Source organism: Xenopus tropicalis, chromosome 2, assembly GCF_000004195.4.
Source record: "Xenopus tropicalis strain Nigerian chromosome 2, UCB_Xtro_10.0, whole genome shotgun sequence".
In the NCBI taxonomy this organism is placed as follows: Eukaryota; Metazoa; Chordata; class Amphibia; order Anura; family Pipidae; genus Xenopus; species Xenopus tropicalis.
In genome coordinates, this window is record NC_030678.2 from 142,790,321 (window position 1) to 142,814,660 (window position 24,340).

The 24,340-nt window shown below is 38.0% G+C and overlaps 1 protein-coding gene and 1 long non-coding RNA gene across 2 annotated transcripts in view; one reads left to right on the forward strand and one right to left on the reverse strand.

The window, feature by feature from the left end:
- slc4a8 (solute carrier family 4, sodium bicarbonate cotransporter, member 8) overlaps window positions 1-8,072 on the forward strand; it is a 90,149-nt gene extending 82,077 nt beyond the window's left edge. Inside the window, exons 22-25 of the mRNA XM_002933706.5 lie at window positions 3-140; window positions 237-337; window positions 5,738-5,839; window positions 7,101-8,072. Coding sequence (XP_002933752.2) covers window positions 3-140; window positions 237-337; window positions 5,738-5,839; window positions 7,101-7,110 — 351 coding nt within the window. The 3' untranslated portion in view covers window positions 7,111-8,072. The remainder of the gene's footprint in view (window positions 1-2; window positions 141-236; window positions 338-5,737; window positions 5,840-7,100) is intronic.
- Window positions 8,073-13,769: 5,697 nt separating this feature from the next.
- LOC116408706 lies at window positions 13,770-14,592 on the reverse strand. Its single transcript, XR_004221171.1, has 2 exons — window positions 14,518-14,592; window positions 13,770-13,823 (listed from the first exon to the last, which is right to left on the reverse strand). It is a non-coding gene; the product is annotated as an uncharacterized LOC116408706 (long non-coding RNA).
- Between the last annotated feature and the right edge of the window lie 9,748 nt (window positions 14,593-24,340).

Sequence of the window (24,340 nt, forward strand, 5' to 3'; positions counted from 1 at the left end):
AGGTTCTTGCACTAGTGTTCGTCCGCAAAGTTATGGACTTCTGCTTCTCTGATCGGGAACTGAGCTGGCTCGATGACTTGATGCCAGAGAGTAAGAAAAAGAAACTGGATGATGCAAAAAACAAAGCTAAAGAATTGGAGGTAATCCTTTCTATAGTTAAGGACTGTTTATCATTAAGCTCCATGACACCTCTGCTGTATTGTAAATTTAAAAAAAAATTGCCCATGGTTTCTTAGGAATCTGAAAAGATGCTACATGAAGGAGAGGACAAAGGAGTTCAACTTCCACTGGAAACCAGAAAATTACTCAGCAGCCCAGGAAAAAACAATAATTCAAGGTACTTCACAGTTTTTTTACTTTGTATTTGCCTATATGTGTAATGCTGATGCACATAAACCACATAGCATCTACAAAAATTCTGTATTATTTAAGAAAATTGATACATTTAATTTAGAAGAAATACTGTTACAACTTGATTTTGCTGAGCTCCCGGGTTATGAATACTTAACTGGTGGGGTTGCAATATTAAGCAAAAAAAATCTACATATATATATATAAGGTTTACATAAGAAGATTTGAGGCTTTATTCAGTCCGACGTTTTAGTTCCTGTCTGGAACTTTCATCAGGGACAGTTCCAGACAGGAACTGAAACGTCGGACTGAATAAAGCCTCAAATCTTCTTATGTAAACCTTTTGTGATTCTTCATGAAAAACTGCCTGCGAGTGCTGTCATTCTAACCTTGTGTATCCACGTTTATCTGCACGGGCACCCAGGTATCATCTGTATTTTATGGTGTGCAGCTTTCCAGCAACTTGTTTCTATATATATATATATATATATATATATATATATATATATATATCCTCCTTCAGAAAGCACTCACGGTATTGAGAAAAAAGAAAATATTTATTTACACAAAAATGTCTACGCGTTTCGATCCATATAGGATTGTCATCAGGACAAAGAAGGGAAGTGAGGTGCGTGTTTAAATGTAGATGCTATCCAATCAGTGTATCCGTGTAGGTAAGCTAATGTTAACCCATTATGTGCCCATAAAAAACACACAGTGTGTCACTATTGTGACCAGTAAATAAATCTATATAAATATAAAAAACTCTCCAGTGTGTAACCAACATATCTATTTCATTTAAAACAATCAACAGGTGTATGCATCCTTATTATAGATATATGTGTACATCCTTTTTATAAATATATCCCCACTAAAAAGTGAAATAAAAAACATATTCAGAAAGTATTCAAATTAATCCCAAATTAATAGAAGTGTTAGTGCACAGAACTACTTAATATATAATATCACTAAGATCAAAACTAAATATGGCAAACAATGTGTTAAAAGCCATCTCATAACAGAGTGGCATATAAAACTCACGTGTTAAAATGTGATCTAAAACACATGAAAAAGATTTTTCGAGACCTATAACGTTAAACCCATGAATTAAAAAGTAGACCAGTATTATGGGACCCAAAATTGTTACTTAAGGCTCAATAAATCACTTAACAGTCCCATTTCACAACTTATCATTATACTGCAAGACCTATAAGTGTATAGCACCTAACCACCTCCCTTTATTTAGTTGTAAAGGCATGGGCAACACATTAGCTAACATATCGGGCCCTATTACTGCCTAGCAATTCATAAGGACAAAAGAACTGGAGAAGCACATTAAGTGCCTTCTCCCCAAAACATAATATGTCAATAACCATTGCTGTAATGTATAGATATTTAAGACTTGATTTGCCCTAGACAGTGTAGTATCACTAGTAAACATCATATAAGTGTTAAGTTAAGTGATTTATTGAGCCTTAAGTAACAATTTTGGGTCCCATAATACCGGTCTACTTTTTAATTCATGGTTTTAACGTTATAGGTCTCGAAAAATATTTTTCATGTGTTTTAGATCACATTTTAACACGTGAGTTTTATATGCCACTCTGTTATGAGATGGCTTTTAACACATTGTTTGCCATATTTAGTTTTGATCTTAGTGATATTATATATTAAGTAGTTCTGTGCACTAACACTTCTATTAATTTGGGATTAATTTGAATACTTTCTGAATATGTTTTTTATTTCACTTTTTAGTGGGGATATATTTATAAAAAGGATGTACACATATATCTATAATAAGGATACATACACCTGTTGATTGTTTTAAATGAAATAGATATGTTGGTTACACACTGGAGAGTTTTTTATATTTATATAGATTTATTTACTGGTCACAATAGTGACACACTGTGTGTTTTTTATGGGCACATAATGGGTTAACATTAGCTTACCTACACGGATACACTGATTGGATAGCATCTACATTTAAACACGCACCTCACTTCCCTTCTTTGTCCTGATGACGATCCTATATGGATCGAAACGTGTAGACATTTTTGTGTAAATAAATATTTTCTTTTTTCTCAATACCGTGAGTGCTTTCTGAAGGAGGATATGTCAATTTGTGGTTAGCACCTGGTTTATATTTACTGCTTTGGTGAGTGCCGATTTTGGGACTGTATATATATATATATATATATATATATATATATATATATATATATATACAATATATATATATAGCTGCAGTTAAATATCTAGCTTTGTTGGTAGGGCTAAGTGCAGATGATCTGCTTTTCTTCAACTGTGGGGACAGAGAAAAGCGGGTACACTCCCATCCGCTTCTTGGTGTAGCTACAGGCAAAGTGCATGCAGTTGAAGCTGTGCCTGTCGTTTGAGCTACACAAAGGAGCAGATGGGAGCAAAAATGCAGGTGGAAAAAAGCAGATCATATGCACCATGTGATCTTATCCTAAATGAATACATTTGCAATTTGGTGTTTTTGTGCATAAAGTGTCCTTTGATGAATACTTGCCACAGTAACAAGCAGCTAAATTTTCCAATTGTCTAACAGAGCTGTAATTCACTATCTTTTTATTTTTTGCCCTGCAGAATCTGTTAATGTTCTAGGTTACAGGGTGCCTACTCCATGGTCAATATACAGTGGAGGAAATAATTATTTGACCCCTCACTGATTTTGTAAGTTTGTCCAATGACAAAGAAATGAAAAGTCTCAGAACAGTATCATTTCAATGGTAGGTTTATTTTAACAGTGGCAGATAGCACATCAAAAGGAAAATCGAAAAAATAACTTTAAATAAAAGATAGCAACTGATTTGCATTTCATTGAGTGAAATAAGTTTTTGAACCCTCTAACAAAAAAAGACTTAATACTTAGTGGAAAAACCCTTGTTTGCAAGCACAGAGGTCAAACGTTTCTTGTAATTGATGACCAAGTTTGTGCACATTTTAGGAGGAATGTTGGTCCACTCCTCTTTGCAGATCATCTCTAAATCCCTATGGTTTCGAGGCTGTCTCTGTGCAACTCTGAGCTTGAGCTCCCTCCATAGGTTTTCTATTGGATTAAGGTCCGGAGACTGACTAGGCCACTCCATGACCTTAATGTGCTTCTTCTTGAGCCACTCCTTTGTTGCCTTTGCTGTATGTTTTGGGTCATTGTCGTGCTGGAACACCCATCCACGACCCATTTTCAGTTTCCTGGCAGAGGGAAGGAGGTTGTCGTTCAGGATTTCACGATACATGGCTCCGTCCATTTTCCCGTTAATGCGAATAAGTTGTCCTGTGCCCTTAGCAGAAAAACACCCCCAAAGCAAAATGTTTCCACCCCCATGCTTGACGGTGGGGACGGTGTTTTGGGGGTCATAGACAGCATTTTTCTTCCTCCAAACACAGCGAGTTGAGTTAATGCCAAAGAGCTCTATTTTGGTCTCATCAGACCACAGCACCTTCTCCCAGTCACTCACAGAATCATTCAGGTGTTCATTGGCAAACTTCAGACGGGCCTGCACATGTGCCTTCTTGAGCAGGGGGACCTTGCGAGCCCTGCAGGATTTTAATCCATTGCGGTGTAATGTGTTTCCAATGGTTTTCTTGGTGACTGTGGTCCCTGCTAATTTGAGGTCATTAACTAACTCCTCCTGTGTAGTTCTAGGATGCTTTTTCACCTTTCTCAGAATCATTGACACCCCACGAGGTGAGATCTTGCGTGGAGCCCCAGAGCGAGGTCGATTGATGGTCATTTTGTGCTCCTTCCATTTTCGAACAATCGCACCAACAGTTGTCACCTTCTCTCCCAGCTTCTTGCTAATGTTTTTGTAGCCCATTCCAGCCTTGTGCAGGTCTACAATTTTGTCTCTGACATCCTTGGACAGCTCTTTGGTCTTTCCCATGTTGGAGAGTTTGGAGTCTGCTTGATTGATTGATTCTGTGGACAGGTGTCTTTTATACAGGTGACTAGTTAAGACAGGTGTCCTTAATGAGTTTGACTAATTGAGTAGAAGTGTCTAACCACTCTGTGGGAGCCAGAACTCTTAATGGTTGGTAGGGGTTCAAAAACTTATTTCACTCAATGAAATGCAAATCAGTTGCTATCTTTTATTTAAAGTTATTTTTTCGATTTTCCTTTTGATGTGCTATCTGCCACTGTTAAAATAAACCTACCATTGAAATGATACTGTTCTGAGACTTTTCATTTCTTTGTCATTGGACAAACTTACAATATCAGTGAGGGGTCAAATAATTATTTCCTCCACTGTATGTCCTCTATATGTGATATCCTTAAAGTGGATCTAAACAGTGTTGCTCACTGCTGCTCAACCATACCTTACTTAAATATTGCTGAACCACAAATCCCAGCATACTGTAACATAAGGGGTCCCCAAACTTTTACCCAAGAGCCAAGTTCAAATGTAAAAAGAGTTGGGGAGCAACACAAGCATGAAAAATGTACCTAGGGGTACCCAGTAAGGTCTGTGACTGGCTATTGTTAGCCCTTATGTGGACTGGCAGTCTTTGGGAGGAACTGTTTGGCAGTACACCAGGTTTTTATGCAACCAAAACTTGCCTCCAAGCCAGGAATTCAAAGATAGGCACCTGAGACCACTGTGAGCAACATCCAAGGGGTTGGTGCTCCAGAGCCACTGGTTGGGGATCACTGCTGTATCATGGGAGCTTGTAGTCCAGCAACATCAGGTTTTAAAGGAAGCCTGAAAAATAGGGATTGCCAGAAAGGTTGTCTTTTTTATATACTATGGGGCTGATTTACTAATCCACGAATCCGAATGAGAAAAATTCGGATTGGAAAACTAACATTTTGCGACTTTTTCGTATTTTTCGCGAATTTTTCGTAAATTGTCGCGACTTTTTCGGAACCGTTATGACTTGCGCGAATTGTCGCAACTTTCATAGCCATTACAAATTTCGTGAATTGTTGCAACTTTTTTATAGCCATTATGACTTTCGTGAATTGTCGCGACTTTTGCATAGCCATTATGACTTTCGTGAATTGTCGCGACTTTTGCATAGCCATTATGACTTTCGTGAATTGTCGCGACTTTTGCATAGCCATTATGACTTTTGTGAATTGTCACGATTTTTGCATAGCCATTACGATTTTTCGTATTGAGCGCTCGAAAAATTTGCGACAATTCGCAAAATACCGATCATTACGAAAAAAATGCATTCGGTGCTTTTCGGACATTCGTGGATTAGTAAATGTGCCCCTAAATGTTGTTTTAAAAAACTTATTTGCACATAACAGTTTTGGCTTTGGAAAGATTTAGATCCCCTAAATAATGACTATATGAATACTGAAATATCTGAAATCACTGCCTTCATTTATTCCTCTACCATGCACCGTTTTTAGAGGTGATCCATCTGAAATAAATATTTCTGATGAAATGCCTAAAACTACAGTATGGAAGGCTCTCAGCATGAACAATGAAAGTTCAAAATCAAAGGAAAAAAGGTAAATACAACTAATTTTTCTGTAAATCTACTTTCTCTTCTCTTGGTTCCACTGCACATGGTTTACAATTATGCAAAGGAATAATACCCAAAGCATGGCCTGTTTTAGCAACACAACATACCTCTTAAAAATGAAACTATAAAATAATGAGTTTAGGAAGAAGCAATATACTTTCACATTGACTGTTGTGTAACATGCTTTTTATTATTTCTAGTTAGATTAAATGAGCTCTAGCTTTCTACTGGCTGCCCGCGTTAGGTGTGACTTGATCAGATGACTATTAAGCCACACATTTGCTATTAAAAGCAAACATGTTACAGTCAAACTAATTCTGCAGTTTGTCCAACTAGAATTTAAACACAACCGAAAATAACATTTTTGTGGTCACCCCACCGAGGTTGAATTAGTGTGGTAGTACAGGTATGGGACCTCTTATCCAGAATATTAGGGACCTGGAGTTATCCAAATAAGGGATCTTTCTGTAATTTGGACCTCTATACTTTGTCTACTAAAACATAATTTAAATATTAAATTAACCCAATAAAGGTTAATTATATCTTATTTGGGATTAAGTACAAAGTACTGTTTTATAATTATAGAGGAAAAGGAAGCTGGATAAAGGATTTTTGGATAACGGATACCATAACTGTACTCATCATCTGAATGTACAAAACTTATGGCAGAAAACACCATTATTGAATATAAATGCTAATTGATCATAAAGGTTCAGGGATTAGGTTACCATTTCTCACCCTTGCAAACCTCTGAGCTGATTTAGCAGAATACCTGGTGGTACAGTATAAAGCTACTATTATACATAAACATTAGTAAGTTCAGCTCTTTTTTGTGAAGGACAGCTTTCCTAGTTCCCAAGACTTGCTGCTTTGTCAACAATAAAACCTGTTTGTAGAAAGCTCCACATTTAGTTTTAGCCTAAAAGAGAGATTAGCAAACAAAGTAGGATTATAACATAAAACCTGTAAAATGGGCAGCTGCAAGTTTTTATTACACATATAATATAACTTACCCTTTGTCTCCTTTATATGCAGTAACATCAGAATTTTATTCATGTTTAAATGTAATAATGATGTCTCATTTCCAAACCCAAGAACCTCTATTCATTTTCTATTTCAAATTCATATTGCCACTGCAAATGAAGCCGTCTGTCTGTCGCAGACAGTGATTCCCCCCATTGTAGCCATGATTGATCCCTTCTGCAAGCTGTTTACTGTTTATTAATTCTCTTTTCAATCATTTTCAGTTTTTTTTAAATAGGCGTCTTGGCATAGGAAGGACTGTGTGACATGTCAGATGACTCAGGGAAGTGCCAAGACCCAGCGGCATATGGCTTTGAAGAAATGTTTCCAGTACCTTCATCAAAGAAGGATTCATGTTAAAGCCATTAAAAAAATGTTGTTAGATATATATATATATATATTTTGTTTAGTTTGAATTGTGTGCTTTAACAAGTTCTTTACACTGTACACCATAAGTTTTATGGTGTGTGTGCATCGAAGGAAGATAGTTTACCTTTGTAAAACCACCGCCGTATGAGTTCCACTTATGTCGGTCCTCGAAGATTCCACAAATTACAAAATAGTGTTTGAGTTTTGATATTCATACATTAAAATGAAAAACTACGGTTTGTGAAGTTCTGATGCTATGGTCACAGGATTGTAGCTGCGCAGAAGAAAGACAGAAGGTGACTTGGAAAATATACCTGTCTGGGTAAATGATTCAGAAGAACATGAGCACTTGAGAAAGTCCTGTTCTTCTGGGCAAATCATAATCATATGACAGGCAACTATAATTCTATGTTTGTTTGTTTTTTTTAACTCAATGGAGAGAGTACTCATTTTGGCACTAAATTTTAGTGGGTTTTATTTTTATACATCTCGGATATCATTTCTGCATCAATACTTTGTAGGCTATTGGCAGGTAAGATGGAAACATTTTCCTGACAAGAGAAGCAAAATTACAACATTCTGTAGGTGTTGTAGACCTAGGTGTGGCTCTTTTGTAGTTCTCTCAAACAGTGACATTTGCTATCATATAAACAAGTGTTCATTTCAATGAATTGCAATATAAACTGAAAAATGACACATTTCATTGCACCACATACTGACATTTTGTTGTTATTGTCTAATATACATTTTAGTTATTGTATTTAAAGATATTGCACAAACTTTCCTTGTGCAAATAAAAGTTGCACTTGGTTTGCTTTTTATCTTCATGCCTTTTGTTTCTCTGTTTCCCCTACTTTGTGCCTAGCTATATAAGGCCCATATAAGAGCGCAAACCTATTCAGATGTAGAGGAATTGCTTACTGTTTGCACCAATGCTATTATGTACATTCCCTCTGAGGCTAGTGGCACATAGTGGGGCTCCATGTATTTTTTTTTTTGCCACATATTTGTGTTAACAATATACATGGGGCCTAAAGTTCTAAAGTTGAGCTCCTTTACAAAAATTGCACATGCTGACTTATATGCGGTTCTCAAACAATGCTACAAGTGTATTTTGAGGAATTACATACAAATATGCCACTCCCAGCTCACTATAAAATATCCCACCCAGAGAGGCTGCATAATACCAAATGTTCCCCTGCTTCTGTACTGTATCTCAAAAATAACGGTGGACATCAGGACAGTCTCTCAATAAAAAAAAAACAGTCCCTGTTTGGACCGTTTAAATCAAGGCAAGAGCCTTGCACGTTTCAGGCGCTTCTGCCCATAATCATAGGCATTAACTCTTAAGGATCTGGCCTTCTTTTAAATGGAGCTAATTAGACCTATACTAGCATTTTCATATGATATCTCATTTTTATGCAGGTGGCAGTGTTGTGAGGCAAAACTACATTGGGCAAAGTGTTTCAAATTGCTCTGTGTGGGTTCCTTTTTTCGCTGTGTTCAGCATCTTATATATCCTTAGACTATTTATTTAAGCAGAAATAATAATAGAGCAGATAGTATATAGTTTAGTTACCTGTACTGTATATTTTACAACGCCTACCTGTTATAAGAAAACCTGCTCACCCCAGCTCAATAGCCTGAGAGTGCAAGAGATGCATTGCATAGATCTAGCAGAAAGAGCTTCAACTAGAAGTTGTTCTCTTCTGTTGCTAAACATCCAGTATCCTTTATCAGCAGCTGGTTGGTACAAATGGGGGGACAGTAGCAGCCAGTGAACTAAAAGCACAGGGGTCCCTGATCTAGCTATACTCACACAGCAGATCTTGGCTTGTCATAATTTGACATATCTTTACCACACTGAACCAGATCACCCAACAACGCAAGGATACTTCTAATAAATCCAAGGCTGCTCTAATTGTAAGTAATGAATTTCTATTAATTGCAGTAAGTGTAGCCCTGCTGGCTTTTTGTTCTGTAGCTGCATTTAATCTAGTAACCCTAGCCTGAACCTGGATCATTATCAAAGTAATGACTTGGACCCTTGCTGAAACCAGCATAGTAAATCTACCTCCGCCTAATGTAGATCATCACACACTCTGCCCTGCTGTTTGCCCATCACATTATATTACAAAAGTGCCAACAGTTTACATTGCTTTGATTTTATAGCATTTGTCTCCGTATACTGTATGTTTATTTTTCATGCTTTCATAGACTGATTACTTCAGTCTCAAATTGATTATTTTAGTTTTTGTGCTGATTTCCACTTGATGTACAAACTTTACAGTAAATCTACATTTACTGTAGTGTAGCATATGTAGTTTATGTGAATGATGTTACCCAACCACTAACTAAGCATATGCTCTACAGCTAGCTGCCCCGACTCTTGCCCTCTACTCACACTCCATGGTTGTACATGTATAGACTACAGTTAGTTAAATATAAATGTGCTTACTCACAAAATAGTTTTAATGGGAAACCCCTCACAAACATAATTTATTAGTATTTAGGGGAACTAATATAATTAATAACTACATTTAACTACATTAATGAAACTGAATATCATTTAAATCAGAGTTCTGCATTCTGCAAAGGGGGGGGGGGGCATTATTTTCCTCACAAATAATGGATCTGCTGAAGAAAGCAAGTTATATATTCATTTAAAGAAACTGTATGTGAAGGGGGTGGTTGAAGGCTTCATCTTCTGTTGTCTTAATATTCATGTCTTGTCCAGGTGACTTAACACGGAATACTTTGTCTGGCAAAAATAAAAAAAGTAATGGTAACAGAAAGGACCATTTATTTTTGGCTAAATTTTGATTATTATTTGTTTGTACGTGTGCAGTTTGGACACTCTCCAAAAACCCAGTTATATTTGTTTCAAAAGTTTTTATTTTCGGAAATGCTAACTGAAATATCCTATCAGTTCTTTTAATCGGCTGTTTGCTGATAAATGTCCCACAGGCATACGGTACATGTAATCGGATGACTGCCCTGTAGGTTTTACATTTTTAATTTGAAACCTCTAAATGTGTGTAAGAAGCAACCAACAGCAGGTTTGCCAAGATTCTGCTGGGCAACACACAATGAACCCACTGAGCAGACCAAATTGCTTTTAGAAAATATTATAGATATTAGCATGACACTTGGTTAGTCCTTTGAGCTGAAACAGCAGCTAGACACTAACCATAAAGGTAAACTTAGCTTTTACTGTAGATTAAGGGTTTAACACAAAATCAATGGGAGTTGGCTGGGAGTGCTTCGTATGGCTTTCTCTATTCATAGTTCTTTAGCAGCCAGTCCTATGTGCTCTTGGAAATCCATCAGCATTGCTGTGGTGCAGGAATAAGATCATGGGAATACGCAATGCAGTGACATCCATGACAGGGCTGGGTAAGTACTTCTGTTAATCATATTAACATCCACTTAATCCTACTGGTATGAGGATAAGAACTGTTTCTCCCTTTACAGTTTCCCTTTTCTATCTTTATCCTCGCTCCAGTGTTGGATCACACAGAAAATACACACATATACATATATATATATATATATAAAACATGTGGAAACAGGCACTTACGTATAAAGTTCAGTAATTATGCCTGGATGCAGTCTTGTTTGTGTATTCTGGAAAGGAAGGTACCGCACTCACAGGACTTAAGTCAAATACATAGATTTATTTAAATCGTGCAACTAACGTTTCAGCTGCCTCCGCAGCCAAAACGTTAGTTGCACAGTTTAAATAAATCTATGTATTTGACTTGAGTGCTGTGAGTGCAGTACCTTCCTCTCCAGTATATATATATGTGTGTGGTTCATTTTTGCTCTCAAGAAACACTCCATGTAGTTGGCTTTTGGATAATTCTTATGAAGCTAATAATCCTATTTGGCAAGAAGGAAGGAACTGGACATTTATTGTGTGTTCTTTCAGAATATGAATTGTGATTGCAGTTCACCGACATTTTTATCTTTTGATTGCACCATTCCACAGAATAGCGCTGAGCAGAGCTCAGTAACCATGTTGTTAACTCATATAATGCCAATTATACAGATTACCAAAGTCATCCTCAAACATGAAACTTCAAAGTCAAATACCATTTTAAGGCAGGTCTTCGACAACTCAACCAAGGTTGGGGATTCCTCACTAAGGAAGGAATAAAAATAGTTGCTGGCACAATTACATTTTCTTCCTTGAACACTAAATGTAGAAATAGAGATAGATTATTTTGTTTTAGATATACAGAAATATATTTATTTTGTTTTAAAGAATGTAGATTTAATTCACGTTGTAATACAAGCGATATGTGTCCCTTGTTTTTCCCCAATCATTATTGTCTGTTGTGGGAGGGATCACTGTTACTCCTTCCTGCTACCCTAAGCATTGTGTCCTATTCCAGTAGAGCAACCAGGTTACCATTGTGGTGAGGTGGGAGCAAGCCAGGATACAAACAGAGCAACTGGGTCCTTATACATGACCACCTGGAAAGTTTATTGGGGTAAACTATCAGAATGACTCATTTTATCAATATATAAAACATATACCTGGCCCTTTTTTCAAGTAAGGGTGCACTTATTAAAAACAATTTTACAGGAACCTCACTTAACCTGGTTGCTCTTCTGTCTTTTCTGTAGCAGGTGACTGTGACTTTGTGTGATTCACTGTCTGGCGTGTGTCTGTATAGTCGTGTATCTTGTTAAAAAAAAAACCAAATGTGCGTTATTGTATTATCTGTTAGTGTACTGTAAAGAGACAAAATCATTAAAGGAATATTTACAATACGTTTAAGATCCCAGGTTTGGTGAAGGCAATAAAAACAAGCAACTTGAATTTCCCATATATTTAAACCAGTGGGGATGCCCAACTGTTCACAATCACTAATGGTGCTATAGTCAATTCTCTTGTGGTAATGCTGTATGTAAGCCTGCAGAACGGTGCAACATTAAAGGAGAACTCCACCCAAACACAATTTAAGCTTTTTGAAAAGTAAACATAGCTACAAACAACTTTGCAATATACATCAATTAAAAAATATGCCTTTTCATGATTCTTAATGTAATAATATGGTTTGGAACAGTTACCTAAGCCTGGCCCCCTGTTCTACTGCTGGTCTGGCTGACTACTTTGAGAATAAAAAATAAATATAATAGTAGTCAACCATCCTCAGCCTGCATCCTCCAAATCCCACAATTCCTTGCACATGTCATGTCAATAAGGAAAGGAACATCACAGCGCAGTGCATTGTGGGTTATATAGTTCCTGCATGCTGTCTGTAAGCTGTGGAGAAGTTGTTACAATTTGTAACACCAGTTTTAGTCCCTCCTTCTCTGCCAGGATTCTAATGATGCAGAAAGAGAAGAACTGTTTTGCAGCTGGATTTCCGCATATAAAAATGGTATCTATTCATACTTTTTGATGGAACAGATTACATTGATAGGTATTTTAGGGGTTTCTGTGTTGTGTGGGGCTCTGAAACAAATTTTGACTTGGAAGCCGGAGTTCCCCTTTAAAGATCAAAGTCTCTGAGCCAAAAATGGTTTCTCTCCACAATATACATGGGCTACTATGGCAACGATCATGCACCTACTCAATGTTCTTGGTAGGTCTCCTACTGAATATACTGAAAAGCTCAGAATGAAATAATCTAAAAACAACAAATGAGAATGTGGCAGTTGTAAGCACTTAATCACCTGTATGTGATACTGTATGTGCATATTTGGTACAGCTTTAGTTTCCTGGATGAACACTATTACACTGGGGCTACAAGCGTATCCTCTGACTTCCAAAAAAAAAACACAGCCAGGGTTCCATTAATTCCTCCTTTAAACCAGTTGTACATTGCTTTGTATTTGCAGATACTGTACTGGTGCCTTGGATTTTGGAGGGAATTTTAAGTAACTACTATCATAATGTTTATTTGCATGTCAAACTGGAGCTTAAGTTATAAATATTTTGAAACCTTGTTTATGATTATGGATACAAATATTTACTATGTATGCAGTCAATCACTGAATTGAATTTAATCATGTATGTAAATGATATCTAATGGATTTGTCTCTTAACACTACCCAGCCACACTGTGTTCTTTAGTTTGGGTTCATGTAATTATGATATTTAATAAACAGAGAAACTTGAAGGTGTTCTGTCATTATTATATATATATTTATATAACCCACTCCCTGACATTTTGGAATTCAGTGGCTGAAACCTTTAGTATATCAGTCTCTGTTAAAGATATTCACAGCACCATATGTACAGCCCTTACATTCTGCTTCTGAAGATGGAATTATATTAGCAAAATGCAAGCCGCAAAGCCCTGTACTTACTAGCCACTGGGCCAGAGGATATTTAATCACTGTTTACAGTGTGCAATGTGGTGGAATTTGATTTTCTGAAACCTCTACTTCCCTACAGGGAAGTAGAAAACATAAGTTACAGTCAAGTAATCTGTAATGTGTCAAGTGTAATCTTTCTAAAGCCTGTGATTGTGGCCTCTTTTTTCCTTCTTTGTGATCATCTTTCTGGTCTTCTTTAGATTCGGCTCTAAAGCTGAGGCCTTCTCTTCTCCAGCTGTATGAACCTTTGGATCAAAAACAAGACAGGAAATAGTAAGCAATGATGTGATTACACTTTTATGGCAGAGCAAAATCAAATGCTGAATGCAAGTGTTGAAAAGAAAGTTCTACAGGATGCATATGGTTTTAAGGTGCACCGTATACTGGCAATTTGTGGGTTTTGAAAAATGCCAGGGGGCTGCTGTAAGATGCCATAGACAGTCACTATTTATTGGGCTGGTAGGGGCTGTTTGGGCCTCTGTGTACTTAAAATGCCAGGGCCTATTTTAAATGCCAGTCTGGACCTGCACTAGAGCAAGATAGTTAATAAAAGATGAAGTTATCAACCATTAACATAATGAAGACGTAAGTAAACTGGCATAGTAAACTGAAGATCATACAAATTGAACATATTTCATCCAAAAAAAAATGGCATGTGAAATATAGTAAGGCAGGCAGTGAAGAAATGGTCTGCGCTTACTGAAGTAAACACCAGCAGCCATGGGAGCAGAAAAATGACAAAATGGTAAAGCCACATTTTGGCGCCAAAAAAACGCAGATTGCAAAAATCAAACATTAGAAAATACCCCTTCTATTTATAAAATGCATTGAAGCGCCAATCACAAATATTTTAAGCAAAACTGTTTGAAATACTTTAATAAAATTATGCAATGTGCCTTAGGTGATCACAACATTCAATAATAATAATAGAAATCATACCTAAACATAGATATATCTGGCAGAAACCGTGCATCCTTGAGGTCACCACTAATAGATCTTTTACTGGAGCTGAAATGCAAAACAAAGAAATATTAGAGTCAGGTTTGGCTTCTGCCTTTTAGCTACCAAATCACGTGCTTGGGGCACCAGTTGTATATGTATTTGCTACATTGGATGTTCCGCTCTGAAGTTCTAAAGTGGTAGGCTTGCCTGGTTGACTGCTCTTGAGGGCAACCTGGGAGATGGGGCAGTGAGAAAGAATGGATGTGAAAAGGGTAATTGAAGGGCCTGGCACAAATAACAGTGACTGTATGGCTATTTAAAATAATTTAATTGAACTAAAACAAAATAATCAGAATTAGCACAAAAGCAAAATAAGCAATAAGAGAGCAACAAATAATACAAGAATACAAGAGTAAGCTTTATCAAAAAGGGCTGTGTAAATACAGCCATAAACACTCACAGAAATGCTGCACTATTAAAAGAAACAATTTATTTTCTTTTGTGTGTAAACATGTTCTTCTGTCTCAGACTTCCTGCTTTTAGAAAAGTCCTTCAGGGCACGACAGGAGTCTGCTCAGTTTGTTCCTCTCCCCCTCCCATCATCTCTTACTCCCCCTCCCAACTGTGCTGTGTAATCTAAGACTAAGCTAAAATGGCAGCTGCTATCTTATTCTACAGAATAAATATTGCATTCTAGCTTGCACTATTGGCAATAAAATGCCAAAATGCCTTTGCTTCTCCTTTAAGATAGGAGAAAGTGTATACATAGTGACCCTATTGTATGGCCCTTCATGGTTGGCACCCTCTCCACTACTACATGTACTACATCCAGTGACCTCCTGTTGCTACTGCATCATGCAATGCAAGAGGCAATAAGAGGAGAATAAAAAAGGAATGCTCTTGACGCTTTTTTGAGGTTAAAATCACCTTCACGATTAACCTGCCTGCAGATCGTTCACATGATGACTTGCAAAAAATGACTTACTTAATTGCCTGGCCAAACAAGGAGATGTTTATGTGTATGGCCAGTCTCCCCATGAGCATAAAAAAAACAATGGCTACAGAGAAAGAATAGATAAGAGGGAATGATAACAAGAAGAATCCAAGTAGACTGAGGAGTCTTTGGAAAGTGTTTCTAGCATCAGTTTTCTAGCAGAATCCAAAGTAATGAAAGGATAGAAAAAAATATAAATATATATATATAGGATAATATACCCCCAGTTGTAAAATATAAGGATATTGAAATTCATCAAGGAGTTCCAGCATCAGATCAAGTTAATGGAACCCCAAGGTGATTCCTTGGAGAGATATTGAGGTACATGTATCAACAATTTGATTTTAGTGGTTTTAGAGGTTTTCGAAACCACAAATAAAATCATTTCCACTAAAACCACAAATGTCTAGTCATTTATTAATAGATCTAAATATAAAAAGCACGAACAAATGAAAATGCAGAACAAGAAACGAAAAGAACTTTAAAACCTTGAATTTTTTTTCGCTTTCAAGAATTTCCGTGTGCTTAAAAATGAAAAAAATGAAAACCTCAAAAACTACAAATTAAATATTGTTCCAATTTGCCTAGGCAACTCCTAATGACTTCTACTTGACCTCAACAGCTTTTGGATGGTGAAGTAGTATTTTTTTCGTTTTCAGTTTAATAAATCACAAATTTTTCAAGTTTATGTGTAATAAGTAAAATCTATGATTTTTAGAGCTAAGAACCATGATAAGTAAAAACTAAAAAAATACAAATGTTAATGTGGGTTGTGTGCTATCATAAGCACTGATTAGAATAATGGCATTAGTAGGAAGGATATATTTTGCAGCTTATTCATAGCTTTTGTGTATGATTAGAGGAAACAATTCCACCCTTCGCATTAGATTTACGCAAATCCCACTTTTTAAAGTTCTTAACCACAAAACGTAAAAGGTTTTTTGCATTTTTCACCTGAAGCGCTTGTTCATCAGCCACTGCACAAAATCCTTTGCTTTCATTTTGTCCAGGTATCTGGTTAAGTCACTGGAGAAGGTCCCTTCTGAGTGCCTTTTTATATTGGATGTGAAGCTTTGAGACTGATATTCCTGCCACCTGTTAAAACAGGGCAGAACTCTTACAGTGAGACAGTGTGAGAGGGGAGGCAAAGCTTGAAGCCCCGCTTTTTATTTACAATTAACCATGGATGGTATAAAAGTGCTGTGTGGGTAAATACGAAGCAGTTAGACAACTCAAAAGCTGTATAATACAGAGGAAATACTACAGGATCCAGTTTCCCAAGTAACATTGGCCAAAATGGTGAGTGTTGGTTTCCTGGAGCCAAAAACACTGAGGATAACTCTATGGTTCACTGCATTGTGGGTAAAAAATTCATGGTGATTTGCATCTGGAAATTGCACATTGAGACTGCACTGCATTCATAATAGCTATTTAGAACTTGGCTGATGTAGGCAGCATAGTGCAGTGCTGTTTGCAAAGTGCAATGTTTAGATGCAAAGCACCATGTATTTTCTCCCCACAATTCCAGTTTAAAGGAACAATGTAGGTCTCTATAAAAATATAGTGCATAAACAAGTTCATATGTAAAACCCTGCTTCATCTAAATAAGGGCAATAGTTGCTAATTTATATTTCAATTTGGTAAGATATAAACTATTGTACAATTGTGCCCCATTATCAAAATTAACACAATTGCATGTGTATTTTCTGTAAATTAAGTGCACATTGCAGCCAACAGTTTTAGAGTAGAAGTTGTGCCATTTCAAAAATGGCATTGGCATGTGATTCTTTGGGCACAAATCTACTGCACCTATTAACACAACCTGCTCTGGGAACACTGGAATGAAACTATATTCAGGCTCCTGGGCTTCCCCGCACCAATAGATGCATTTGTACAGGTTTCAGCAGAAGAGGCAAGACACAAATATGCCTGACACAACTATGTATAAGTGCAAGTTGTGTGTTTGGACACAAGTACCAATATAATTGTTGTACATTTGCTCCTTTGGGATCTTACCTTGTTTCATCAGAAGAATCCTGTATCAGAACCTGAAGGCTGGGGGGAGCCATTATCAGAAACACTGCTCCGGCAAGATAAATCATATAACTTTGTTTCATTGGTTTTGCTACAGGGAAAAATAAAATAGAAGCTGAATAAAAAAGAAGAACATGTTGCTCCACAATGCCTTGGATGTTGCTCCCAGGGGCCTCAAAGCAGGTGCTGATTTTTGAAATTCTGGCTTGGGGGCAAGTTTTGGTTGCATAAAAACCAAGAATAATGCCAAACAGCCTTCTGTAGGCTGCCAGTCCACATAGGGGCTATTAAGTATCCAATTATAGCTCTTATTGTTATTGGCACCCCCAGGAACCTTTTTCATGCTTATGTTGCTCCCCAACACTTTTTCCATTTAAATGTGATTCACTGATATAAAAGGTTGGGGATCCATGTGTTATAATATGCATCAGATTCATCCAAGCTCTAACACAAGGTCTTTGCTGAAATACAATTTCTAGCATATTCTGACTGACAGAGAAGACAACTCTTTGCCAAATATCCTTTCATTTAGTTACTGTGTTCTACCTAATGTGTGCACAGGTATAGGACCTATATTCAGAATTCTTGGGACCTGGGGTTTTCACCTCTTATGTCTTAAATTATTTTCCTTTTTCTTTTGACTCTTTCCAGCTTTCAAAATGGGATCACTGACCCCGGCAGCCAAAAACTATCTCTCTGCAAGGCTACAACTTTATTGTTATTGATAATTTTTACTTCTCTTTCTATACAGCTACTCTCCAATTCATATTTCATTTTCTCATTCAAACCACTGCCTGGTTTCTAAGTGATTTAAACCGTGGCAACCAGATACCTGCTAAAATTCCAAACTGGAGAAATGCTTAACAAAAAGTAAAAAACCACAGAAAATAAAAAAGTTAAGACAAACTGAAAACTGTCCCAGAATATCAAACATCCTACGTTCATTTTAAGGTGAACAATGGGCTGTGTGGGAAATGGTTTTCCCATAATTTGGAGCTTTCAGGTTTCCATATAAGAGATTCCAAACCTGTATGTTATTATTATAAATATTGATGACTGTTGATGAGTTACATTTTTTGCCAGAATGAATAATCCAGTGATCATGATTACTGATCCACTGACTTTGAGTCAGTGTCATTAATATTGCCGGTATGAGGATACAAGTTAACAAGCAGAAGGAGACTATTATTATATCTCTCCTCAGCTTTAACGATTAGACAACAGATCAGTGGAAAAAATTAAATTCAGTTGAACTTGGAAATGTACTACATGATATAATATATAATGGGTTAAAATGCTGGACAAACTGTACCTTATGCAGAAGTCCCCGACACATAGATCCTTCCAGCTGTGAGTGTTATGTGGAGCAGCCCCTTCCATTCGCTGTGCTTATATGCAGGCTGGGGGGGTGCGAGTGACAGGCAGGTGAGAGAAGGTCTCTCATTTTAGTTTCCTGGGTTGCTATGATTCATGCATCTTCTTTTCTCCATTACTTTAATAAGTAGCTTCGGCTTTGTTTTTCCTTCATCAGTAACTTCAGCTTTTATGGCAGACAGCTGATGAACCAACACTAACTAAATCTACTAGTAACATGCAGGACAGGAGGTAAGTAATGAATGAAACATTTTAATGGATAGGTTTGACTTCCTTCACATTATATTGTATTTTAGGGCTGGCAGAGTATGGCACACACAGGCAGCATAGTGCAGGCAAAGTATGGCACACACAGGCAGCATAGGGCAGGCAGAGTATGGCACACACAGGCAGCATAGTGCAGGCAAAGTATGGCACACATAGGCAGGACAGACAGATTAGGCAAGAAGACAGGGAAACCTATCCATGTCTATGTAAGTAACTGATCATGACCACTCCAAGAAAGACAGTTTGTACTGCAGTTCATACAGTGACACAATGCCGCATTTTTTGATGTGATCATGACTTTTTTCTCACTTGCTGAATTTTTGGTTGCAGCAAATATTTGCAGCAGTTTTGTGAAAAAAAATTGCCAATGGCAAAATGTAGAATTTCGCAACAAATCCAAGCCTGGAGAAAAAATTTGCTCATCACTAGGTATGAACAATGTAGTATCTTACAAATGTGAGCAATACAAGGGTTTACAGCCTGAATTTGTGGTGTGAATAATGCAGCCTTAGCAGCCAGACAAATGGGGGCTACACAAGGGGTATTGGCAGGCCGGATCGCCAGTTGGAAAGCACTGCTCTACAACAGTAAAGTGAGTTGTCTGGGATATAGTTCCATAAAGCAAACGTATGTGACAGAGTCCAGTGCTACTATTCAGCTACAGTACGCTACAGCATTGTATGCTAGTTTTCTTTCTAAAGCAATGGAGCAAAATCTGTCACTAAACAATTCATTGCAAAAATATTGGCTCCAAACCTGATTACCGTATATACTCGAGTATAAGCCGATTCAAATATAAGCCGAGGTACCTAATTTTACCTAAGAAAACTGGAAAAACTTATTGACTCGAGTATAAGCCTAGCTTTGTAAGTGGAGAAGGGGGTAATCAAAAACAATATGGTATCAACAATGATACCAGTAACTTCCCCCTTACCTTAATCAGCAACCAAGCTAAAATACAAAGTTAAAATCCTTCAAAACTATATATAGATTATATAGAATATAAAGTGCAATGTCTAGTGCAGAATGGGACAGGTGAGAATGGTAGATGAAGATGAATTTGGGAGCAGCCAGGGCACTGGAGGGTCTGGTTGCGGGTGGCCTAAATTGCACACAAAGGACAGAGGGTGCTAGTCTGGAGGGACCCATGGCACCCAACTCGAGTATAAGCCGAGGGTGACTTTTTCAGCACATTTTGGGTGCTAAAAAACTAGGCTTATACTCGAGTATATACAGTAGTTACTAGAATTGTTGGCTAAACTATTTACAAGTTTCTAGAGATAAAAGGGCTCATTTAAGGACACAATTGCAGTGATAGGTGACAAATATTTCTTTCATGCGCAAGTTTTTTCTCACTCCAAATGCATTAAAGCCAATAGGCGTTATTTCATACTCCAACCGTGTGCCAATTTTTTCTTATGTGTGCGACTCTTTTACATGCGCTACTTTTTTCTCATTCCAAATACATTAAAGTCAATGGCTATTTGTTCTTTGCTAATTTTTTTGTGGCAGCAAATTTTTGCTGCACTTTTGGAAAATAAATTTGCAGATAGCGAAATGCAGAATTTCGCTGTGAATCCATGCCTGGTGAAAAAATTCTCTCATTGCTAACAGTGAGCAAAGTGCAGTTTCAAATGCAGTTGCCTTGTTTTTTCCCCATGTAGTGCAATTAAAAAATATAAATGATTTCTGTTGTGATATGTAACTATAATGTAGGCTTTTCAGATGTGTAGGCATGCATAGAATACTGATATTTCCATTTAACCATATCTCCCAACTGTCCCAATTTTCGCAGGACAGTCCCTCTTATACACAGCTCAGCCCGCGGTCCCGGATTGTTACTGAAAAGTCCCTCATTTCCCTTTGATCTCCTGCACTGAAGCTAACAGAGATACAAACTTAATTAAAAAGTAGCTTTTGTCAGAGAGCCCTGAAATCTTGACGAGCTTCACCTGCACTTAGATACAATGTTTCCCAGACTTAATTAAATAAGTGGGCTTTTGGCAGAGACCCCAGAAAGTTAACAGCAACACCTGCACTGAGATACAATTGTAACTAATAAGCTAAACAGGTCTCTTGGGGGAACTGAGACTCGCAGCTTAAAGGGCAATTTCACCTGCATTAGCAAAACTATAATAATACATAAAACGAACCCCAAACCCCATAAATGTGTTCAAACTTTAAATAACCTGCCAAATTTAGTAAAATGGGAGTGGTATTTAGGGGGTGTGGTTGCAAAAATGGGCGTGGTCAAAAATGCCACGCTACGCGCATTTATTTTTGTCCCTCTTTACATTTTTCAAATGTAGGAAAGTCTGATTTAACACAGTAGCCAACAAGCTTTAATTTGAAAAATAATAGACAGCAGACAGTATAGCCACTTATTAATTTACAGTAAACACTAAACAATGGGCTGTGGGCTAGGCATTTGTTTACACCCAACAATATACCACAGACACTGTTCCACCAAGAAACGGCTTTAATCTTACTCCCACTATGTACGTGGGGGAGTTTACGCTAGAGCATTATACAGAAATGGGAGGGATCATCAGTTTGTTCTGAAAGTTCCCCCTGTTACAGGTGGAGTCAGCTTGCTTAGGCTGTGATGTTTGATTGGCTCAGAGTACCCAAGAAATACTCTTGCACAGGACTGTTCAGAAGGATCTCTTCTAGGACTTTGAAAGTGCCTAGACACATAATCTCCCATTGAAGTTGCCTATTTTGACCAAAGGCCCACCAGATCTAAACCTCATGAAAGGAGGAGTGGCAAATTGGAGGTATCTCTCCCAGGCAATAATGGCTGTTAGTGTAGGGATCATAGTAGATAGGGTATCGGGATAGGCAGGCCCAGATTTGTTGCGAGGCCACAAAGGCCGCCCATATGGAGCAATGGGGACCTCTCCCCACCACTCTGTATGGGAGTTTTAACGTTGGCGCATGCATGCTTGCCCGGGGCGGTTCACGTGTTCACACATGGGTGCCTGGGGGGGGCGCAGAATGGCGGCGGCCTCGGGGTGCCCCGAGTTGAAATCCGTCGCTGGGGTTAGGGGATTTCCCCGGAGGTTCTACTGAAAGTGATCCAGTGCTCTCTCTGTGTGCTAAATAAACATTTGTTACTGGTTCAACAATTTCTGGTGTTTAGAAATCCTGTTTTTGCAGCTGAAGGTACAGTTCTGCAACACCTTTCCCTTCCTCCACACATATATGCAAAGGTCCAGCTGAGACAGAAGGTTTAATATAACCAGTGTTCTACACCAGTCAAGTGGGATCTAGTCCTGGGTGGATAAAAGAGGTTACATTTGTTTAGACAAATAATGCACCCACAGTGTGCTGTGTAACTACAGTATATGCCTCTGATATAAGCCATACAGTGAGAGAAAGAAACAAGATAGAAACTGCCATATTTATTATTGCCCACAAGTAGAAGGTGTATCATTGCTGAGCCCATTCAGCTGAGCGGCCACACTCCAGTAAAGGTTACGCTAATTAGTAGAGTGACCCAGAGTTCTGCAGTTCATTAGAGCAAAGGATTTTTGAGAGATTATTATTATTATAACAACATTGATAAATGTCATGTGGAGAACGCAGTATGTGTTTCTATAAACAAGTGCAGCAGGAGAGCCAATTTAAGGCAACATGGCACTAATATGGCTCTTACTGGCGGCTGTCTGACAGATTGCAGGCTTGTGTGCTGTATGGCAGTAATAGGAACTGTCATGCCAATAAAGGCAGTGCTCTTACTTTTGGTCAGCTCATTAATATGACAGCAGTGCAGGGATCATTAGCTAGAATGCTGACGTATATGACTATATTTATAACATTATCGGGGTGCTATTTACGTCTCCAGATGATGTCTAATCCAATTTGTCTTACAGAAAGTTCTGCGGGTTTCTGGGTCTGATTGTGGAAAGAGCTGAAAGTGTGGTGCCAGTGTTGTACCTCTGCCAGGGCTCCTCAGCCAACTTGCTCATGTTCCATTCAATGCTTAAAAGTAAAGTTGGTTACCGTATATTAAAATTGACAGGAAAGTATCAGCACCCATACCCACAGGCACCCATACCCACAAAAACCTCATAAACTCAGAGGGAGGGTGCAAAGCACAAATACATGGCACCTGCTTTTTGCACTTTACACCCTGTGCTGCTTATAGTAAATGACTCTATTTCTACTATATACAAATTTTATTAACTGTTGTTATTTATTTTTTACAAACTGTATGGATCGTAAGCAGGAGAAAAAAATCCAAAATCATTGGGGGGGGGGGGGGGGGGGTGCTAAGATGTTAGTGCCTGCCCAGTGATTCTAGTTGCTTACCTGCTACCCTTTGCTGGCAGTCAACCCCCCCTTGAATCTACTGAAGCTGGGCACATACAGTACAGAAAATGGCAAGGAAGTTCTGTGCTCACACAATGTCGCAGAGGAGATGCCTAGGACACAGGAACAAGATGGTGGCACACAGCACCAAAGTAATATGGGCTTGTGTGTTTTTATTCCACCCTAACCTTTCTCCAAGTAGACTGTGGCCGTATGTCAGCGAGGCACAGTTTAGTTTAGGGTGCCCACCGCAGTAAGGGAAGAAGGGGCTTACTGTTTAGATAAGAGTCATCTTTTTTAGGCAAGTTCTAAAGAGAGAAGTGACACAGGAATAAAAAGGGAGAAGCACATACCCCATAAATAATAAAAGACACAGTAAAACAATGTAGCAGAAGCCTAGTGACTAATAAACCTGGAGGGAGAACTGATTTCTGCTACACTGTTTTACTGGGTCAGAATCACAAAACAGAAAAGCATAAATTATAGAAATGGTTCTGTCTTAAGTAAGGCTAAATACAGTATATATAAAGTGCCTGGGGTTGGTGGGTACGGCTTATTTGGATATAACATGAATATAAACGCATAACTTTTGGCCACTAGGTGTCACTAATGACATAGAGCATATATGTCAAACACAAGGCCCGGGGGCCAAATCCGGCCCACCTGGCTGTTTTATGTGGCCCTTGGTGAGTGTGTCTGACCATCCAGCCTGATCAATTTCCATTCTCCTCATATAGTAATTAAAAAAATTTGGCCCGCGACTTAGCCTGTGTTTTAGATTTTGGCCCCCTTATGTGAATGAGTTTGACACCCCTGACATAGAGTAATCTGACTGCA